General features: G+C 34.9%; 1 protein-coding gene across 1 annotated transcript in view; it reads left to right on the top strand.

Moving 5' to 3' along the window:
- The window catches only part of LOC149791825 (transient receptor potential cation channel subfamily M member-like 2), a 188,742-nt gene that overhangs the window by 4,257 nt on the left and 165,000 nt on the right, over positions 1-19,485 (top strand). The window contains exons 2-5 of the mRNA XM_089969480.1: positions 11,001-11,056; positions 12,484-12,576; positions 12,980-13,176; positions 14,619-14,701. Of these exons, the coding sequence (XP_089825606.1) occupies positions 13,021-13,176; positions 14,619-14,701 (239 nt within the window). The 5' untranslated portion in view covers positions 11,001-11,056; positions 12,484-12,576; positions 12,980-13,020. The remainder of the gene's footprint in view (positions 1-11,000; positions 11,057-12,483; positions 12,577-12,979; positions 13,177-14,618; positions 14,702-19,485) is intronic.

Genomic DNA, 19,485 nt, shown 5'->3' with positions numbered 1-19,485 from the left:
TTGGTCTTTGGATTTAATGTATCTCAGATTTGCAGAACTTGGTATAGGTAGCCACACATAGTTTTTCGTTGTGCAAGTTAAATTCTTTACAGCCCTTTGTCCTCATCTCATAACAAAGAGTCTTAAAAAAACCCAGACCCGAGAAACAGTTACCTTAACAAACACACATCCATTGCCCATTCAAACATTAGAGATTGAGGTTTAGCCCAACTAGGACAAGGATGATGTCCGTCAATGGCTAGAAAGAGCCAGCCAGAAGCTCCATAATGACAAACATAATACATCGGAAGGCGTTTATTTCCTCAGATGTAGCATGTTAAAACACGTTAAAGGCGTGTGTTTGGAACAAATAAAACTTGTTTAAATATTAATTTTGAAACCTAAATATAGTCTTTAATGACAAGATTTGACATCGCGCTTTTTGTAAAACTTTGGGCATGTCAGAAAGTCAAATCGACGGTTCTGTAGAAGAATACATTGGTAAATAAGCAAAAAAAAAAAAAAAAAAAAACATAGACGTTGGCAGATATTCAGGAGGTGCGACTGTTTTTGTCAAGTCATGATTAGTGGAAGAAAATATCGTGAACACATTTTAGTTGGAGCTAAAGATTTTGTTTTTCTCCACCTTAAAGGTGATTATTTAGACTGAAATAAAGTTTTGATACTTTGTTTGTATATTTTCACCACAAGGGTCTACGACGAAGTATTTCTTTGATGCTGAAAAGAAAGGGTACAATTATTTTAAGGAAAGCTCTGTCAAGAATCCCAACTTCCAATCCTGATGCTTTTCCTATTTTTGGATGGGAATCTTAAGAGTTGAACTGGTGGAAGCAAATTATTATTTAAAAAGCAATTGATGCGGAATTTATATTAAGAGAAAAAGCTTTCTGTTTATCAGATTGGCTTTATATATGGAAAGTAATTCGAAATATTGTGTTTGCAATGTATTAGGTATGACTATCTGATATTATATATATATATATATATATATATATATATATATATATATATATATGGCAGAATCAGAATGCGCCAAGATCTCGAGAGGGAAATTTCACATGTACCACCAATAATTGGGCTAGAGTAGATTATTCGACTGCCTCATCTATCTTTTTGAAATGTTGTTCTGACTTTGAAATGGTTGTATGAACGAGTCTGTACACTTCCCTATCATACAGAACTTCACATCCCTGTCATTTACAAGTACACCCTTTATTTAATCTGATATATTGCTATACTGTTGGTGCTGCACCTCAATAAACAATGGGTCGAAAACAGTATCTGCCATTACATAAGAAAGAATCTTCAAATGACCCTAACATTAAAGAGGTGTCTCTCTCATTGATGTGTTGATTACTATTTATAATAGTACTGTAAATTAATGTCTCAGTCAGCGGTAGAAAACTAATAACAAAATTGACACAGCTGAGGTGGGATTCCGAAAAGGCTACTCATTAATCTAACATATTCCGATTGCAAGCAATGATGGGACATAGACTTTTGAGAGGCTTTTGACTCAATCGATCATGTAAACAAACTGAATTGCTTAGCTAACTAAGATATGGGTGGAAAGTTGCTTGAAGTTCTAAGCTAAATGTACACGATTAAATATCCAGGTGTGCCGATGAAAGGGTGATACACTGAATTTGTCACCTGTAATATTTATACCAAACACGACTGTTCATTGATCCTATTTTTGCTCAATGTATTTATGAATAATTGACATCTGATATCCGAAAAAGATGCCCAAATGCGCATACTCCAAATTTATTGCAGTATTTTTATTATGCAAGAAATATCTCATATTATTGCTGTGCTGTATGCTGCTAACGTTGCAAATTGCGCCATGTATGTTAATTTAGATAAAACTAACGTTATTGTATTCAGAAACAATGGATGTTTGCGGAGTAAGGAAAAGGAACATTATAAGGGTATACAAAAGTCTATCCGTTATCTGGATATAAATACATGGGGTTATCCTTCACTCATAAACTCATTTGCTAGAAAGTTAAGAAATAACAGGCAATTCCAGCACATAAGTCTCTACACACATTGAGAATTAGTCATTATACGACTGAAGTCGGGGGAAAGAATATTCATATTCTTTTCAAAGGATATATGCCACGTTTTGTACTAAATCTCTCGACCAGACATATATACCCCGCCCCCCCCACACACTTATTATGAGGAGAGTGCAGTAAATTACCTCTGTGTTTTACATATTATGGTAAATGTATTATCTACTGGATTATGTTGCGCAGCAACATGGATGACTCTAGATATGTAAGGCAATGCTAATATATAGCAATCATTATTCAAGGCAATGCTAATGTATAGCAATCAATATGCAAGGCGATTCTAAATTATAGCTATCAATATTTAAGGCAGTGGTAATTTATACCAATCGATATGCAAGACAAGGCTAATATAAGCTGACTAAATTGAATGAGTCAGGTAAAAACCCATGTGCTACTAAAGTTAAAGACATTCTATTTAGATATGTATTGGATAATATTTGGTACACACCTAATGCAGGAGCTGAAAAAAAAAATTCCTCAACTTTAAACAATGTCTAGACAATGCAATTTAATTATTATGGAAATCAATCCAAAGCAAATCACAAAAATAATTTCACTGCTGTAAGTTGTATAATACCTTTTCTATTCTATTTTATGTACCCATTGATTTATCTACCCATTTACTAATTGCATTAGTTAGACTCGAATGTTCCACCCATAATCTAGCTTTAGACAAAGAATGGCATATTGACATCACTCTTAATCAATTGATATGTGTGAAATGTGACAATAACCATAAATAACATGAATATATCTTCGTTTTAAAATATTTTTTATACAGCCTCAGAAGGAGATTTGTTTTAGGCTATTTTTTTAAAGTAAACATCACTCATATGAAGATGTTTATTCTTTGATTGTAATACAGCGCACAACATTAATGGAATACTAGCTTGTATCTTTAGTATTTTGGGCCGATGGCCTGTATTACCAATTATGGGCCGATGGCCCGTATTACCAATTATGGTCTGATAGCCTGTATTACCAATTATGGGCCGATAGCCTGTATTACCAATTATGGGCCGATAGCCTGTATTACCAATTATGGGCCGATAGCCTGCATTAGCAATTATGGGTCGATAGCATGTATTAGCAATTATGGGGCGATGGCCCCTATTACCAAGTATGGGCTGATGGCCTGTATTAGGAATTATGAGCCGATGACCTGTATTAGCAAGTGTGAGCCGATGACCTGTATTACCAAGTATGGGCTGATGGCTTGCGTAAGCAATTATGGGCCGATGGCCCTTATTACTACATATGGGCCGTTGGCCTGTATTATAAATTATGTGCCGATGGCCTGTATAGCCAATAAGCAATTGTAATTGTCCCTGTAATTATCTTTTAAGAGTCTCGTTTAACCATACTCGGGTGTGTGATGAAATACTTTATTGGTCCCTGTTACTGATATAGGACGCTTTAGTCAAACTTGGTTCTGCCGTAACTTGAAAAAAAAATTATCGCTTTGTTTCCACTTACTTTCTCTCTTGATTCTTGATTCATATTTTATCGCGTACATGCACCGATGCAGGAGACCGTGTCCAATCAGTCAATAAAACTTGTAATGTCTTATCACTTATTTTTTATGTTGCATTTAAATGAAAATCTGGGTAAGAGTAATTCAAAATATTTGCGCTGAATGACCTCGGAATTATTGCGGTTTCGAGTTACAAATCTCGTGTGTCCTTGGAGAATGGGTTGTTATAATGTAGGTCTATTCTCTTTGAAACCGTAGACCTTAAGACCTCTGTAAAGTAACTTGAATTGCTTGCAAACATTTGCATGCGTATCAGTGGATCATGGGTACGAGTATATTACCATCTACACCTGTATACAATGGTGTCTGTACCCATGTACAATACCGTCTATATCCGTCATCTATACGCGTGTACATTACCATCTGAACCATTGTACCTGCTGTCTACATCCATGTAAATTACCATATATACCCGTGCACTTTACTATCTATACCCGTGTACATTACTATCTATATCTCTGTACATTACCATTTATACCCGTGCGCATTACTGTCTATACCAATGTACGCTACCATCTATACCCGTGTACATTACCATCTATACACGTGTACATTACCTTCTATTCCCGTGTACATTACAATCTATACTCGTGGACGTTACTATCACTACCCGTACACATTAATGTCTACATACATGTACATTACCATTAATATCAGTGCATATTACTGTCTATAGCCATGTACATTACCATCTATACCCATGCATATTACCATCTATACCTGTGCACATTACTATCTATACCCGTGTACAATACAATCTATACCCGTGCATATTACTGTCTATACCCGTATACATTACCATATATATCCGTGTAAATTATCATTTAAACCTGTGTACATTACCATCTATACCCATGTACATTATTGTCTATACCCGTGTACACTGACATTTGTAGCTGTGTACATTATCATCTATACCCATGTACATTACCATCTATAACATGTATATTAATATCTCTACCCGTGCACATCACTGTCTACATCCGTCTACATATGCATATTTACCCGTGCACTTTAGTGTCTATACTTATGCACATTATCATCTATACTCATGACCAATAGATTAAAAACTCATTTATAGTTTGTTCATATTTTTGATGCATTTGAACAAACTAAAAAAAATTAACATATTTGACCTCACGAGAACTGTCTACAGTCATGAACATTAGTGTCCATACATTGCACATCATTGTCTATACTCATGACAATTACTATCTATACCCATGCATATTACTGTCTATACTCATGAACATCACCGTCTATACCAATGTACATTACTGTATATACCCATGTGCATTATTGTCTATAGTCATGAACATTATTGTCGATGCGCAAGAGCATTGCTGTCTATAGACAAATGTGAAAACGTGATTACGTTCTCTGTCCACTAGAGCGCACTGCTGCATACTTAAAACTTCCGGTAAGTACGTAAAACTAGCAACGGATTAAAGCTGTCATTGCTTGCGATGGTACATACATACATACATATATATATAAGCGCATGTGTTCACATGCCTGTGTGTTTGAATAATGTTATTAGTTTTTTTAATAGATTTTTTTCATTATTGGACTGGTGGTGTTTTGTATAAAATGTATACAAGTGGATTAGTGGTCCTCTAGTCTGTCAATGAGTGATTAAATGATAAGGTGAACTAGTCATCATGTATAAATGAGAACATTTTATTTAATAACAAAGCCAGAAAATTTATTTAGCAACTCACTGACTCATAACATAACATATCAGATTAAAGTTGGTAACTGTACGTTTATCATCCAGTTTAATTTTTTTCATTTGTCATATTATTCGTTCAGAGATATGAAACTCTTCTTATGTCATTGACAAGCATAAGTGTAGCAAGAACAGCTACATCATTTTTTTGTTAGGTATGTACATGGTGATTGAGTATTGTTTTTTCACTTTATTAGTGCAAGTAATACGTTAGGTGTATGTTAAATGTTAAAAATGGTTATGCAAATATAAACAAAACAATATAGTGCTAAACATAATTTAACTGTCATGTTTTCAGCATATATAAATATATATGAATATACATTATGCACATTGTGGGTTTTGTAAGATGTATGTGTAAAATGAGTTTGGTGTAGATCGCTGAGTACCAGAGAATCAACTGTTCAAGAAGAAAGCATCCATAGTAATATTTTAGTGTACATGCAACATGCATTGCCTGGGATAATATAATCATTCCAATTAAAAAAAGGCATGGAACTTGTTTTACCGAAAAGCTAGGAGCTCTCTAGTATGTGAATGAACACTTATATTTATTGCCTCAATACATTTCTGAGACATAAAGAAAATGTTGACAAAATATCTTAATGGTTATAATAAAGACACTAGTGGAATATTATATATTTTATAAGATTTGATTATTCTTTAAGCACCAATGGTGGGTGTAAGTCTTGCACAAATTTTCCATAGTTTTATGACTGATTGGCCATAGATATTGGCATCACACCCTGTATCAGTCTGAAACGTTTTTATCTTATCGCGCTCTTTCAAAGTGTATACGTAGATTAGCAATGATTATAGTCAATTGTATTTCGCGCTTGGATAGCTTCTTATTAATTTTAAAGGGTGGAATGATGAAATCTATACCTTTTTGTGTGGTTAGGTCTGATATAAAAAATGCCATTCTCTGCTATAACGGCATCACCTTCCTCGCATAGGTATAAAATGTCACACAAGGTAGTAATTTTCTTGTCTCACTATTTTGCACTGCTTCTCTCAAATATTTCGTATTTCAGGGACCGATGTGAACCTGTGCAAGATAACTTTTTGTCCACCTATCCACTTATTACTGTGATCGGGACAAATACAACAAAAGATTTCTTTGGTTGGCATTTTAATAGTCAAACAGATCAACTCACGGCTAGATGTCATGAAATCAATACTTGCCAAAGTTTGTTTCACAGGCTCCTCCGATGCAAAAGAGTGCTGCCCTAAGGGCAGATAAATCATGTTTTCACATTCGTCTATTACCGATGCACATTACTTTCTGTACGCATGATCATCACTGTTGATACACATTTACATTATTGTCTATATTCATGAACATCACTGACTATGCACATGTACTTCGATGCCTGTATTCAGGCACATTACTGTTTAGACTAGTGCACTACACTGTCTGTTCCAAAGCACATTGTCGTGCATCCATGCACAACATGTTTGTACCCATGCATAACATATGTATTTCAGATTACATTCTGGACCAATGCATAACGTGTATTGCAGATTACAGTCTGTATACATATGGAACTTACAATCAGTACACACGCAATTCGTCTCTATGCTCATTACTGCCTATGCTCATGCATAATACGAACTTAATCGCAAAATCAATGTAAACCCATATTTACTACCTCATGCAACGGCAACAGATTTGCGCTTACGTGTGTTCAGTTCTCTTGTCTTCCAGCTAACACTGTAGACCTAAATAGGTTTTATGATATAAATGGCTTAACCACATTCTCTATTCCCTCCAGGTGGTTGTATATTATATACGAACAATAAAGTGTTAAATCAGTCTTGAAATCGATATTGACATCGTAACAGTCATAATATGAATTGCTTTTAATTAATGATGCATCTTCTTCAATGATATGAATACTCTCTCTCTTCTCTCTCTCTCTGTCTGTCTCTCATAACGAGGCTTTATAATATTTTCTTATAACTCGGTAGGCATCAAAATTTTTCTTTCTATTGAGCATTCAATCGTATTTAAAAATTACAACAAAGGCATAATCTCTTGAATTCTCATTAAAGAATGTCTGTTTCATTTCGTCAGAAAACTTGGAGATTTCCTCAAATTTAAAAATCCTCAACAGTTTTCAACAATAAACAGTTTTATTGGTGTACAATAAAATAAATTTTTTATATAGTTTTTCGTCCTTTTTATTATCCATACCTGTACGGAAAACCTCTACCGCTCCGGTGGCTTTGTTGTTGTTGTTGTTGTGGGGTTTAACGCCATATTTCAGCACATGATAGGCTATGCATGGCGGCCAGTATTAATGGTGGAGGAAGAACCCGGGAAAACCCCGGGAAGAACCACCGACCCACGAGAAGCTACTGGCGAGCTTTCTCACATACCCACGTTAGCCGAATCCTAGACTCGAACCTACGCAGACAGAGGTGAAATGGCAGTGATCCGTAACGGAGAGCGCTTTAGACCACTCGGCCACTCGGGGCCCCCGCTCCGGTGGCTTAGTAGTTCGAGGGTCCGCCTCGCGTACAGAAGTTCGCGGGTTAGAACCCCGGCCGAGTCATACCAAAGACTTTTACAAATTGTACTAACAGCTGCCTCCCTTGGCGCTCAGCATTAAGAGGCTAGTGTTAGGACTGGTCGGCCTGATGTCAAGATAACGTGACTGGGTGGGACAGCGTGATACATGTCTGCGGCATGATAGACATCACTATACACTGCCACACAGCAGACATCGTAGCGATATGCCTGAAAAATTGTTAAAGCTACGTTAAAAATTGAAATCACACACACACGCACACACACACACACACACGGAATATCCACAAAAATGTCAAAACATCACAAGCATGTTAATGTACAAATCGCAATTTGACAAGAAAGTTTTGAAAAACGTAATGAGAATTGGACCTGGTCAGACAGGGTCTACACTGTTTACTGTAAGGTGTACATTGCAAACGGAGGACCAACCTAAAATCCCCGTTTCATCTAAAGTGGCCCTCAGTGGTAGATTGTTTCGAAACAATTAAAGGAATTGCAAGTTGATTGATTCCTTCAAGTACAACTAACAGTTAACATTGTCCTTGCTTTATAACTGGTCAATCAAATTAGTACTTAGTAGCTCACACCCCCGTACTCCCAGTAGGTGTATCAGCGAAGGCACAACCAAAGTGTATCTAAATGTACAAAGTCGCTGAATCACAACCTTTCTTTCGCAGAGAATCGTAGGCAACATATTTGACTGGGTTTTATAACACGTACTCACCGTGGAGGGGACTGAGGGGGCTAACTTTATGCATGCATGTGCTTTAATGTTGCATTGTTACATTTTTACTTTTAGATCAGGAATTGCACATTGTATAAAAATGCTATCATACCAGGAATCTTGTAAAGCTTGGTGACATGTGCTTATTAACAAGTCCTACATCCATTATCACAAAAGTAGTTCACTGACTTAGATAGAATACTATTTTGTAATGCAAATTTATTTCTCAAGCTCTGTTTATTGCTAGAAGCATCAAACAAGATGATTAAGCAACTCAGCTTAGCTTTACGACAGCTTAAGTTAGCTTTTATATTTAGCTCATAACCAACTAACACATATACGGTTATACCTAGATGCATGACACTTTGCCAGGGATGCCACTTAATGGGTACTACATCTCATAACAAAAAGTAGTTATCTGTGATCCACATTTCATGCTACTAGAAGTTGAGTTAAATTTTGTTTTAAGTTTCTTTCTCGTGCTAGAATCATCAAACTCGATTGTGTTATTTATCGCTCTTAGTACTAAACTCATACAAGGAAAGAAGGCCACTATAATCTAAGTTTTACATTCGCTTAGCTTTGATTAACTACTCGCGTTTATCTCATAACTAAATAGGTTATAGACATCCTCTGTTCACACTATTATACCTGCAAATATTGTTGGTGCGAGGATACATTTTGATCTTGATTGCTACTTAACCGTAATCACCAAAGTAGTACATCGTGACCCATTATTCACTTTTAACTAACATGGATTCGGTCTCAAGCACTGTTCAGGCCAGCATCGTCAAACTAGATAATTATATGCATCTTTATTATTATCACACCCATACAACAAAATGAAAGTCATTGACGAACATTTCACATTTTCCTCGGTTTATAAAAATGATAGAAAACACGTAATTGTTATGCACATGATAATATATTTTAAAGTTCTATTCAATGTCGTCTTGACAATTGCAACATTATATCGGGTAATAATGCTAAAATAAAGATAGTGAGAGTCCAAAAGCAAGCAGCCAGGATTATCCTTGATAGCAATTTTGCTAATGGCTACTAATATATGATTGATTTAAACATCATGCCTATCTATACAAGAATATAATTGATAAAAGTATTTTTAAAGTTTGTAAGTGAGCTATACCCAAATATATTAATGATGCGTTTTGTAAAAAGAAAACTACACTGATACATTAATACAGATAATGAGTTTCTTTAACCTATGCTCCAGAATGCATTGTTTAGTGATAGCTTGGCTTAATCTAATTCAGTCATTTGGAACTGTCTACCTGAAGATATTAAATATCTATTTAAACTGTATTCCTTTCATTACAGATGCTTGCAATGTATGCAATCCAGATGGTCTATATATATATATATATATATATATATATATATATATATATATATATATATATATATATATATATATATATATATATATATATATATATATATATATATATATAATGCAACAAACTGACAACGAACATTAATTAACTAGTATCTAGCTAGCCTGAGCGCTTTCGACTCGTTTAATGAGTCTTTTTCAATGGCAGATACAACATATAGACAAGACCAACAAATAAAACAGAAAAATGGCTATGTTTGCGAAACTTTACATGGCTGTTTCTACAGGAATTCAACCTTGTAACTCTAGTATGTGTCAACTAGTTGCCTTTGAAAAATACTCATTAAAAGAGTCGAAAGCACTCAAGCTAGCTTAATCAATCCCTGACACACGTGATCCCTTGCTGGATCCAGTGCACTTGAAAGGATTGTTATTCGCCATATGATCTATATTCTTTATATATTATACAAATTCAATTGAAATCAAATCTTTTGAAAAACCTTCTACTAGAGTAGCGAGACCGGCCCAGTACTTCCTTGTACAGGCATAACAACTGAGTTGATACTACACTCGTATCCCCCACCCCCCACAAAACACGCAAAAAACAAAAACAAAACAAAACCCATTCAATTTAAATTGAATGTTTTGAACACTTTGCTAGCACAGTATAAAAACAGGTGTGGAAAAACATGTAGATGTGTGCTTGGACATATCGTGAAGTACTGACACGCGCGAGATATCGAAATAGCTGGAGTGCTTAACACTACGCAGTGATTTCATTTGTATCACTACTGTATCTGGACAATAGATTACTTCATAATTGTTAGAATTGGGATCCATATTTTCAAACAAGCTACCTTAGATGTCTATTTTGAGGCTGGTAAACAATTTGCAAAGTCTCTTCACATGTTTGCACAGTTATTTTGTTTGCATATTATTACTATTATTATTATTATTATTATTATTATTATTATTAGTAGTAGTAGTAGTATTGATTACCTTCTGCCTCTCAGTAATAGAATACGTACATTTTTTTTCAATGTAGACAAATCCAATGCTAGTACAGTGAACCGTTGCTACTGGATACAATTAACAAAAGAGGTGAGTTATGTAATCGTTGATAATTCAGTCCTAAACGTGGCGGCATTGAAAACGAGTATCATATTATCTAACTGATTCTAAAATGTGAATATTATAGCTTGGATAATACGGGAATATGCCATGGAATCTAGGTTTTTTTTCGGACGTAGTAAAAATGGTTGGACAATTATTTGATCACTAGAAGTTTGGATTGACTGTGGCGTTTTGTTTTCTTTTCGGTACAGATTGAAAATTAAAAGTGTTATATCATAGCCATAGACATATTTTCAGAGTTCCTAATGAAATATACAACTCATTCACTTATAATTGACTGTCATTGTCCTTACGCTGCAACTACACACACACACACATATATATATATACATGTATATTTAACAGATTAGTACTCTGAATTCATACTTTTTTGTTTGTTAATAATATATATATATATATATATATATATATATATATATATATATATATATATATATATATATATATATATATATATGTATATGTATATATGTATATGTACATATGTATATGTATATATATGTATATCTATATGTATATATATATGTGTATATCTATCTATCTATATGTATATGTATATATATATATATATATATATATATATATATATATATATATATATATATATATATATATATATATATATATATATATGGGGCATCACCTAATAGTACGTGTAGGCGGTGCAAAGAAGCTAGATATATTAAATGTATAATGTTGACTGTGTTTCTGCTGTTATTCTGGAATATATACTTTCTTTCGATAAAAGATATCTACACAATCTCATCAAAACAAACGGAAAAGTGATGACTGGTTTGATGAAGGTTTTCCCAAAGGCAAGAAGTGAGGTTAATGTACATAGAAAGGATTGTGTTCTGAAAAAGACGTGAACTAATTTTAATAAATATGTGAACTGCAGAGTAATAAGTGAAACAAGATTGCAAAGAAGAAGCATTATGTTCAAGCCGGTGTCAACAATAATTAACAAGGCTAAATTTTACATTGGAATCTTTCGTAGAGAAATTAATAGAAAGGTAATATTGATAAAATGGCCAGTCATAACGGTGTTACATATATTAGTACACTAGGAACATGCATGACAAAATACATTATAGAAAATAGTTGAAAATCAATAAGGTTTCTAGAAAAAAGTCTACTATAGTATTTCCAAGGTTATATTGCGTATTCATCAATTACGAGAAATCATTCAATAATATCAATCGCAATTTGTTAAGGCATACACTAACCATGAAAGGGGTAGTTCAGTTATGGTAAAGACTTTACGGTCCATTTATATGCGTATAAAATTTTATATATATATATATATATATATATATATATATATATATATATATATATATATATATATATATATATATATATATATATATATATTGAATATTTCTTTTGTACAGACAGGAAGCAAAACGAACTATTACGTTATTGGAAATCAAACTCGCCTGGCATCTTTTGAATCCCAAGCCAGCCCCTCTAGACTGATATATTAGGTATTAGTGAGTAAAGTCTGAATATATATATATATATATATATATATATATATATATATATATATATATATATATATATATATATATATATATATATATATATATATATATACTCTCCAAATTGTTGGGTTTAAATGAATATGATAACAAAAATTTCAAATTATTTATCCTTAAAGATCTGACTATTACGTGATATCTTTCATTAATAATTATTTTTCTTCGAGTTTAATTACACTTTTACTTAATTTACTGTGAGAAAATTTTTGACGGACGACTGGGTTAACAGTTAGTGTTTCTCGTAAGTGATTTTATTCCACCTAATATATCTTTCTGACAGTAAGACTATACAGTTATTGTCATTTTTCTAAAATAATGAGTCCCAATCATCTCCATTTCATTTCAGGATAACTGTATACAAATATGGGGAGATAATACCTTCTGACCATGGCAGGAAAAGTTGTCCCCATGAAGTCAGAGTATGATGGGAACCAACAACCACAACGGCAGCGGGCCTCGAAGGACGTAGCAGTCAGTATTCATACTATAATTCATCATGACGAGGCGGAAGATGCACATCCAGGTTCCGGAGCTGCACGAGGGGTAAATTTAAAGAAATTTACTGTCATCCTTTTTGTTAGCAGATTGCTAATTAGGTTCACTGAAAAATTCCTAAGTTCCTAACTATATTAATCAATAATACGTTTCCATCAGAATTTTATTGGCTTATTCATGGGGATTCCAGGCCTTGAAAATAATCGTTGGTGTGTGTAGAAGCTGAAGTAGGTGTAAAAAAGATGTAACATTACCTATTAATATCAGTAAATATGCAAAAGATATTTTAAAATGTGTTCTTTTAAATTTTGTATTGATGAAGAATATATTAACAACAGTTCTATTTTTAGCTTGGTTCACCAAGAACTCAGTTTAATTCGATTATGAGTGAAATCCAATATATTAATGAGGTTCCAGCTGATCAAATTATGGGAATCGAACCTACACAATCTTGTGTCAGGTTATGGTCTGCATGGGGGTAAGAACAGACCCAATAATCCATTCTGAGTATATATATATATATATATATATATATATATATATATATATATATATATATATATATATATATATATATATATATATATATATATATATATATATATATATATAGACACATACACACACCTGGTCTACATGGGGGGTGGGGGCGCAACGGGAATATATCCCCGGGGGACGGGCTCGTAAGGGGTCCGGGCCGAACAATACTTTTATTTTATGAACGAAAAACTTTGTTTGAACAAGAATAGGCGAGGCCCAGGTGTTTCTTACCCCAGGGCCCGTGATTGCTCTCTACGGCCCGGTATATATACATATATATATCTGTGTGTGTATGTGTGTGTGCGTGTGTTCTACTAAATTGCTGGACCATCATATACATACATACATACATGCATACATACATACATTGTCTGCAGTCACAGTTCTCGATGTGCTTCTCGCCATCGCCACATGACTTGAAGGTATGTGGCGGAGACGGGAGATGATGTCAAGACTTGAGCGCGAGTCTGGATTTCAGTGAAGGAACGTTGCGCATCGACCCCGACGGTATCGTCAAGGCTTGTCTGAATCTTGTGGTATGACAATATCAAGACTTATGGAGATTAGTCCGGACGCAGTTGATGGACATTAGGTCCTACTGCACCTGAGATGATGTCCTGTACTGTCCATAAAACTCTTGCCAACTACTTTCACAGCCGGGAGGATTAACCTGTCTCTTCAGCTGCCTGATCCACCACAGAAAACTTTCCACAGGAAGCCAGGTGTAGCTGTCCAATTAGGATAAACAGTAGGAGGGAGCTCCATCTAATGTTACTTACCGTAGAGGCGTAGAGTCACCTAACACTATATATATATATATATATATATATATATATATATATATATATATATATATATATATATATATATGGTATAGAAAAGAAGATCTGTGAGTGATATAAGAGAGATCAATTTACCCTTCTTATTAACTTAAATTCTTTTCCTTGCAGATTCTTATCAATAAGGCCACATGGGTAAAAAAGGAGATCAAGATGAGAAGATGCAAATATTATATTCCTGCAGAAGAGAATGAGTAAAACACTTGGTTTCTTTACTTACATATTTTATTTCATGCCCATTTAATGTTACATGGCTGATATTCATTGGGAACTGTGGTCAGAGGGTCCCAGGGCCGAGGGAGCAATATCCGCATTGGTCAGTCCAAGTCGGCTGTCTCCGTATTTCCTAGGGAAAGACCCATAGTTTCCATTTTCTCGGCATGTTTATCGCCAATATGTGTTGAAAAAGACAAAGCTATCTAAACAAGTAATCAAAATAAGACAAAAAGACATAAAAGCAAACAATAAAAATGAATCTGTTTGTTTAATCCCTATTTTCGCGACACACACATGCTTGAATTATTTCCGCTAACACGATCAGTTGTTATTTTTAATGCAAGAAATGAAACTGTTATAAATCTCATTTTGTTTTGAATTTCTTATATATTGGTAGCTATAACACTGGACAACAAATTTTTACAAAAGTCATGTTACTGAAATAAAATTAGTCAATTCTTATCAATTTTTATGTGCTGAACACGAATATGACAGTCAAATTGCAAAATTGGCTCTAGTTTTTTTGTAATCTGCAAGAAATTAATGTTTACATAACGAAATGCATTCCAATAGTAAAAGGTCAACTGTAATAGCCTACCTATAAAAAATCAAGTCATTGACTACATCTTAGATTTCTTCGCCTGTCTCTTGTACAGCTGTTCGGGAGCATCTCTGAGGAGTGTCCAGCAGTAGTCAGCCAGCATTGTAGTGGACCATTTTCCCTGGTATCTTTGTTCCATTGTTGCGATATCTTGATGAAAACGTTCGCCGTGTTCATCACTAACAATACCACAGTTGCTAGGAAAGAAATCCAAATGGGAATGAAGGAAGTGAATCTTTAGAGACATATTGCAGCCAAGTTTCTTATACTTCATCAACATGTCTTCTACTAGTTCCTTATAGTTTTCTGCCCTAACATTTCCGAGGAAGTTTGTAGAAACTAGGCGAAAAGCATTCCATGCTTGTTTCGCGTCACCTTCCAGCAAGTTGTTGAACCGGTCATCTTTGAAAAGCTCTCGAATCTGAGGACCCACAAAAACTCCCTCTTTAATCTTTGCTTCGCTGAGTCGAGGGAATTTTTCATGCAGGTATCGGAATGCTGGCAAAGTCCGGTCAATGGCTTTCACGAAGTTCTTCATCAAAACTAGTTTGATGTGAAGGGGTGGTAGCAAGATTTTCTGAGCCTCAACCAGAGCTGGGTGTTGGATATTCTTCTCTCCAATGGCTACATTCTGCCTGTGAGTCCATTCCTTCCTCATGTAGTGCATTTCCCTTGCTCGGCTATCCCACTCGCATAAGAAACACATGTATTTTGTATATCCTTGCTGCAGTCCCATTAAAAGGGCAACTACCTTCAAATCACCACAGAGGTGCCAGCTGTACTTGCTATACTCAATGGAATTCAGTAGCTGCCTTAAGTTATCGTATGTCTCTTTCATGTGGACAGCATACGCTACTGCAATAGATGGAAGAATGTTTCCATTGTGCAAAAGCACAGCCTTGAGACTCAGTTTCGAAGAGTCCACAAATAGTCTCCATTCTTGTGGGTCATGAGTGATTTTTAAAGCATTCATGAGGCCCTCAATATCGGAACAGAATATCAGATTACTTTCCTTTCTGAAGAAAGGCTCCAATTGCTGGTGGCGCTTTCGATATGCAGTAATTGTGACATCTTCTTCTAGAAGATTCCATTGTTGGAGTCTTGATCCTAGCAATTCTACCTTGTTCTTTGATAAGTCCAAACCACGAATCAGGTCATTTAGTTCTTCCTGTGTTATTCTGTGTGGGGTTGATGATGCACCACAGTGAAAATCTGGATCACTGCATGCTGATGGACCAGGAGAAGAACAGGTCGACTCACCTTTGTCTTCGTCAGATGAATCAAGAGAATATTCTGCTGGAGGTTCTGGAATAGGAAGTCCCTCACCATGTGGAACTGGTCTCAATGCAGACGGAATGTTTGGGTAGACTATTCTCGACTTCTTTCGCTTCGTTATTCCGCCGGAAAGAGGAGGAACCAAGCAGAAGTAACAGTCATTTAGGTGGTTGCTTGGCTCTCTCCACACCATTGGAACTGCAAACGGCATTGATGACCTTTTGCAATTCAACCACTGTGAAAGCTGTGTTGTACATGTAGCACAGCATATATGCGGAGCCCAAGGCTTGTCTTGGTCACCAACCTTGCATCCGAAGTAAAGATGATATGCCTTCTTCACTTGAGAATTGATACTTTTCTTCTGGTTGGCAAATGTCACTTCCCCACAAATATAGCAAAAATTGTCCGCGGTATTAACACACTTTCGAGGCATTACTGTTCTTTATTGTACGTAAATGGATAAAATAGTAAGTTTTATGTAACAGTAGCTTGAACTGTCTCGCACAACGTCTAAAATATTTTAAATGCTGAACCTATCTGATTGGGCTTTATATAGTACACTGCTTACGTCAGCTTCAGCAGCCGCCTGGCATTAGTATAATAGGCCTACACATGTATAGTACACTGCTGACGTCAACTTACTTCAGCAGCCGCATGGCATTAGTATTGCATTGCATCAGAAAATGATGCAATCAACTGTGGATGATGTGAGCATGATGGTATTATGCAATGTTACATCATTATTCCGGATGTTGCTGCAGTCCTACTGGAGAAATTTACACAGTGAAACATAGAAAATGAGGTATATGAATATCTTCAAAACGAGAGCCAATACAAATTTTTCACGGTTATATTCGTGTTCGGCACACCAAAATACTACAGATTAGGGCCTTTTCAAGTCAGTAATGATTTCACTGTTGACCAGTGTAATCATATCAGTAACCCGTACAAGATAGACAGGGATAAAGAAATTTTATAAAACGACGATATTGACGTATTTTCAGGACAGTTAATTTAAATTACACATTTTTAACTATCTTTACATTACGACACCAATAAATACATTGCAACGGCAAGAATCCATCCTTCAGCCATGAAGAAATACAAGGCAGGCCTTTTGGGTTCTTCACAGGAGAAACATCATAATTATGATGTAACTATATTTTTGCAATGTACCAGAGCCGTGTTTTTTAAGTACCGTTTCAGAGATATTTGTAGTTGCAAATGATATTATATATGTAACCACATGTGTTCCCAATATCAGCCAGCCACCACCACTAACAAAAAGAAAGAAAGAAGGAAAGAAAGTAAGAATGAAGAGAGGAGAACGTGTATTAATACAGAACAGAATATATATGATTGGTACGTTATCGTCATAAGAACTTAGCCACTGCTAAAACATTTGAACTGCTGAATCACACCAATGAGATTGATTGATTGATTGATTGAGAGAGAGAGAGAGAGAGAGAGGGAGAGGGAGAGGGGGAGAGGGAGAGAGATACAGTGCTGTGAATCAAGAAGTAGGAGAAAGACTGAATAAAGAACATACCCGGATAAGACGTGGATGGAGCTCTACAGGTACCAGTCTAATGAACTATTTACTATCTGCTTACTTTGGAATAAGAGATTTTCAATCAATCACGGGATAATATAGAGGATCGCGAAGTTAAGTAGAGAGATACAATAGCTACATGAGCGGATTAGGGAAGAAGATTAGACACGATAAGGATAAGTACCTGTCTGCTACTGCAACCACTGTTTTGTAACCATGCCTAATGTTCAGTCTTAGCGTGGAAATCGACGATGGAATGTTTGAAAGAAGGGTAAAGAGAACAAACACAAAAGGGAGTAGAAGAAATATAACGGAAAGAGACAACTAGGTAACTGATGCCGTTTATAACACCAGTGTAACAATGGTGGTTCACCAGACTGGGCTTTCCGGATTTAAAACTGATTTCTTAAATAACGTACAAGAAAAATATACCGGAAAGCACATGCATTGAGATTAAGAACTATTTACAACAAGTAATGCAAATATAAGAAAAAAGATGCATTAATATTTCTCAATAAAGAGACTCAGATTTTATGTATTATTTTGTGTCCTCTCTCTTATCGTTGTGTTAAGCCTTAAATATTCAACTGAATATATAATGAAATATAAATGTAAAAAATAATTCTATCCTTTTACTTACATAAGTCACAAAATAAAATTAAAAAATGAGTTATTTAAGACACATAGTTTAGTTAATCAGGACATATTGCTAATACCAGAATAATAATGATTAATTATACTATAATTTCTACTAAAACTATAGATAAAAAGAAGTTATCCACAATTCGCTGACAACAAATTTCCACAGGTCATTGAAAAGAAAATCTTTGAATTTGTAAAAGTTAAAAAAAGAGGTGGTCGAAGCTAATTAATAAAGTGCAAGACATTCGGAATAAATTTCTGTAGGATTTTAATAAACCCTCATTTAAACGTCGAAGTCAAGTATGTGATGTGTTAAAATGTTAGACTGAGGGCAGTATGAATGAACCTTGAGCTGTGTTTGACTACAGGAAAGGAAAACACAGGATTAGGTTCATTCTCGTCACAGCTATCTCTCTTTTCTACGAAAAAGAAATACATTATGTGGATAACAACTTGTCAAGCGTGCAAAAAACATAAAATTTTAAAGCATTGGAGATCACATTCTAAAAAAAGATAAAACGATGATTTACAAAAACAAAATGTAAAATATTGTCAGAAATCCAGAGCAGAAATTGACCGAAAGAACTTTCAAGATCATCGACTACAAGTATGAAACAAACTCCATTTCGTTCTCGAACTAATTGAACAATCTATCTGATTAAGATATAGACAATGACTCTAAAAGGTTTTGG

Source organism: Sinohyriopsis cumingii, chromosome 9 (genome assembly GCF_028554795.1).
Source record: "Sinohyriopsis cumingii isolate HCF-2022 chromosome 9, ASM2855479v2, whole genome shotgun sequence".
NCBI classification, from domain to species: Eukaryota; Metazoa; Mollusca; class Bivalvia; order Unionida; family Unionidae; genus Sinohyriopsis; species Sinohyriopsis cumingii.
This window is presented reverse-complemented; position numbering and strand designations above follow the sequence as displayed.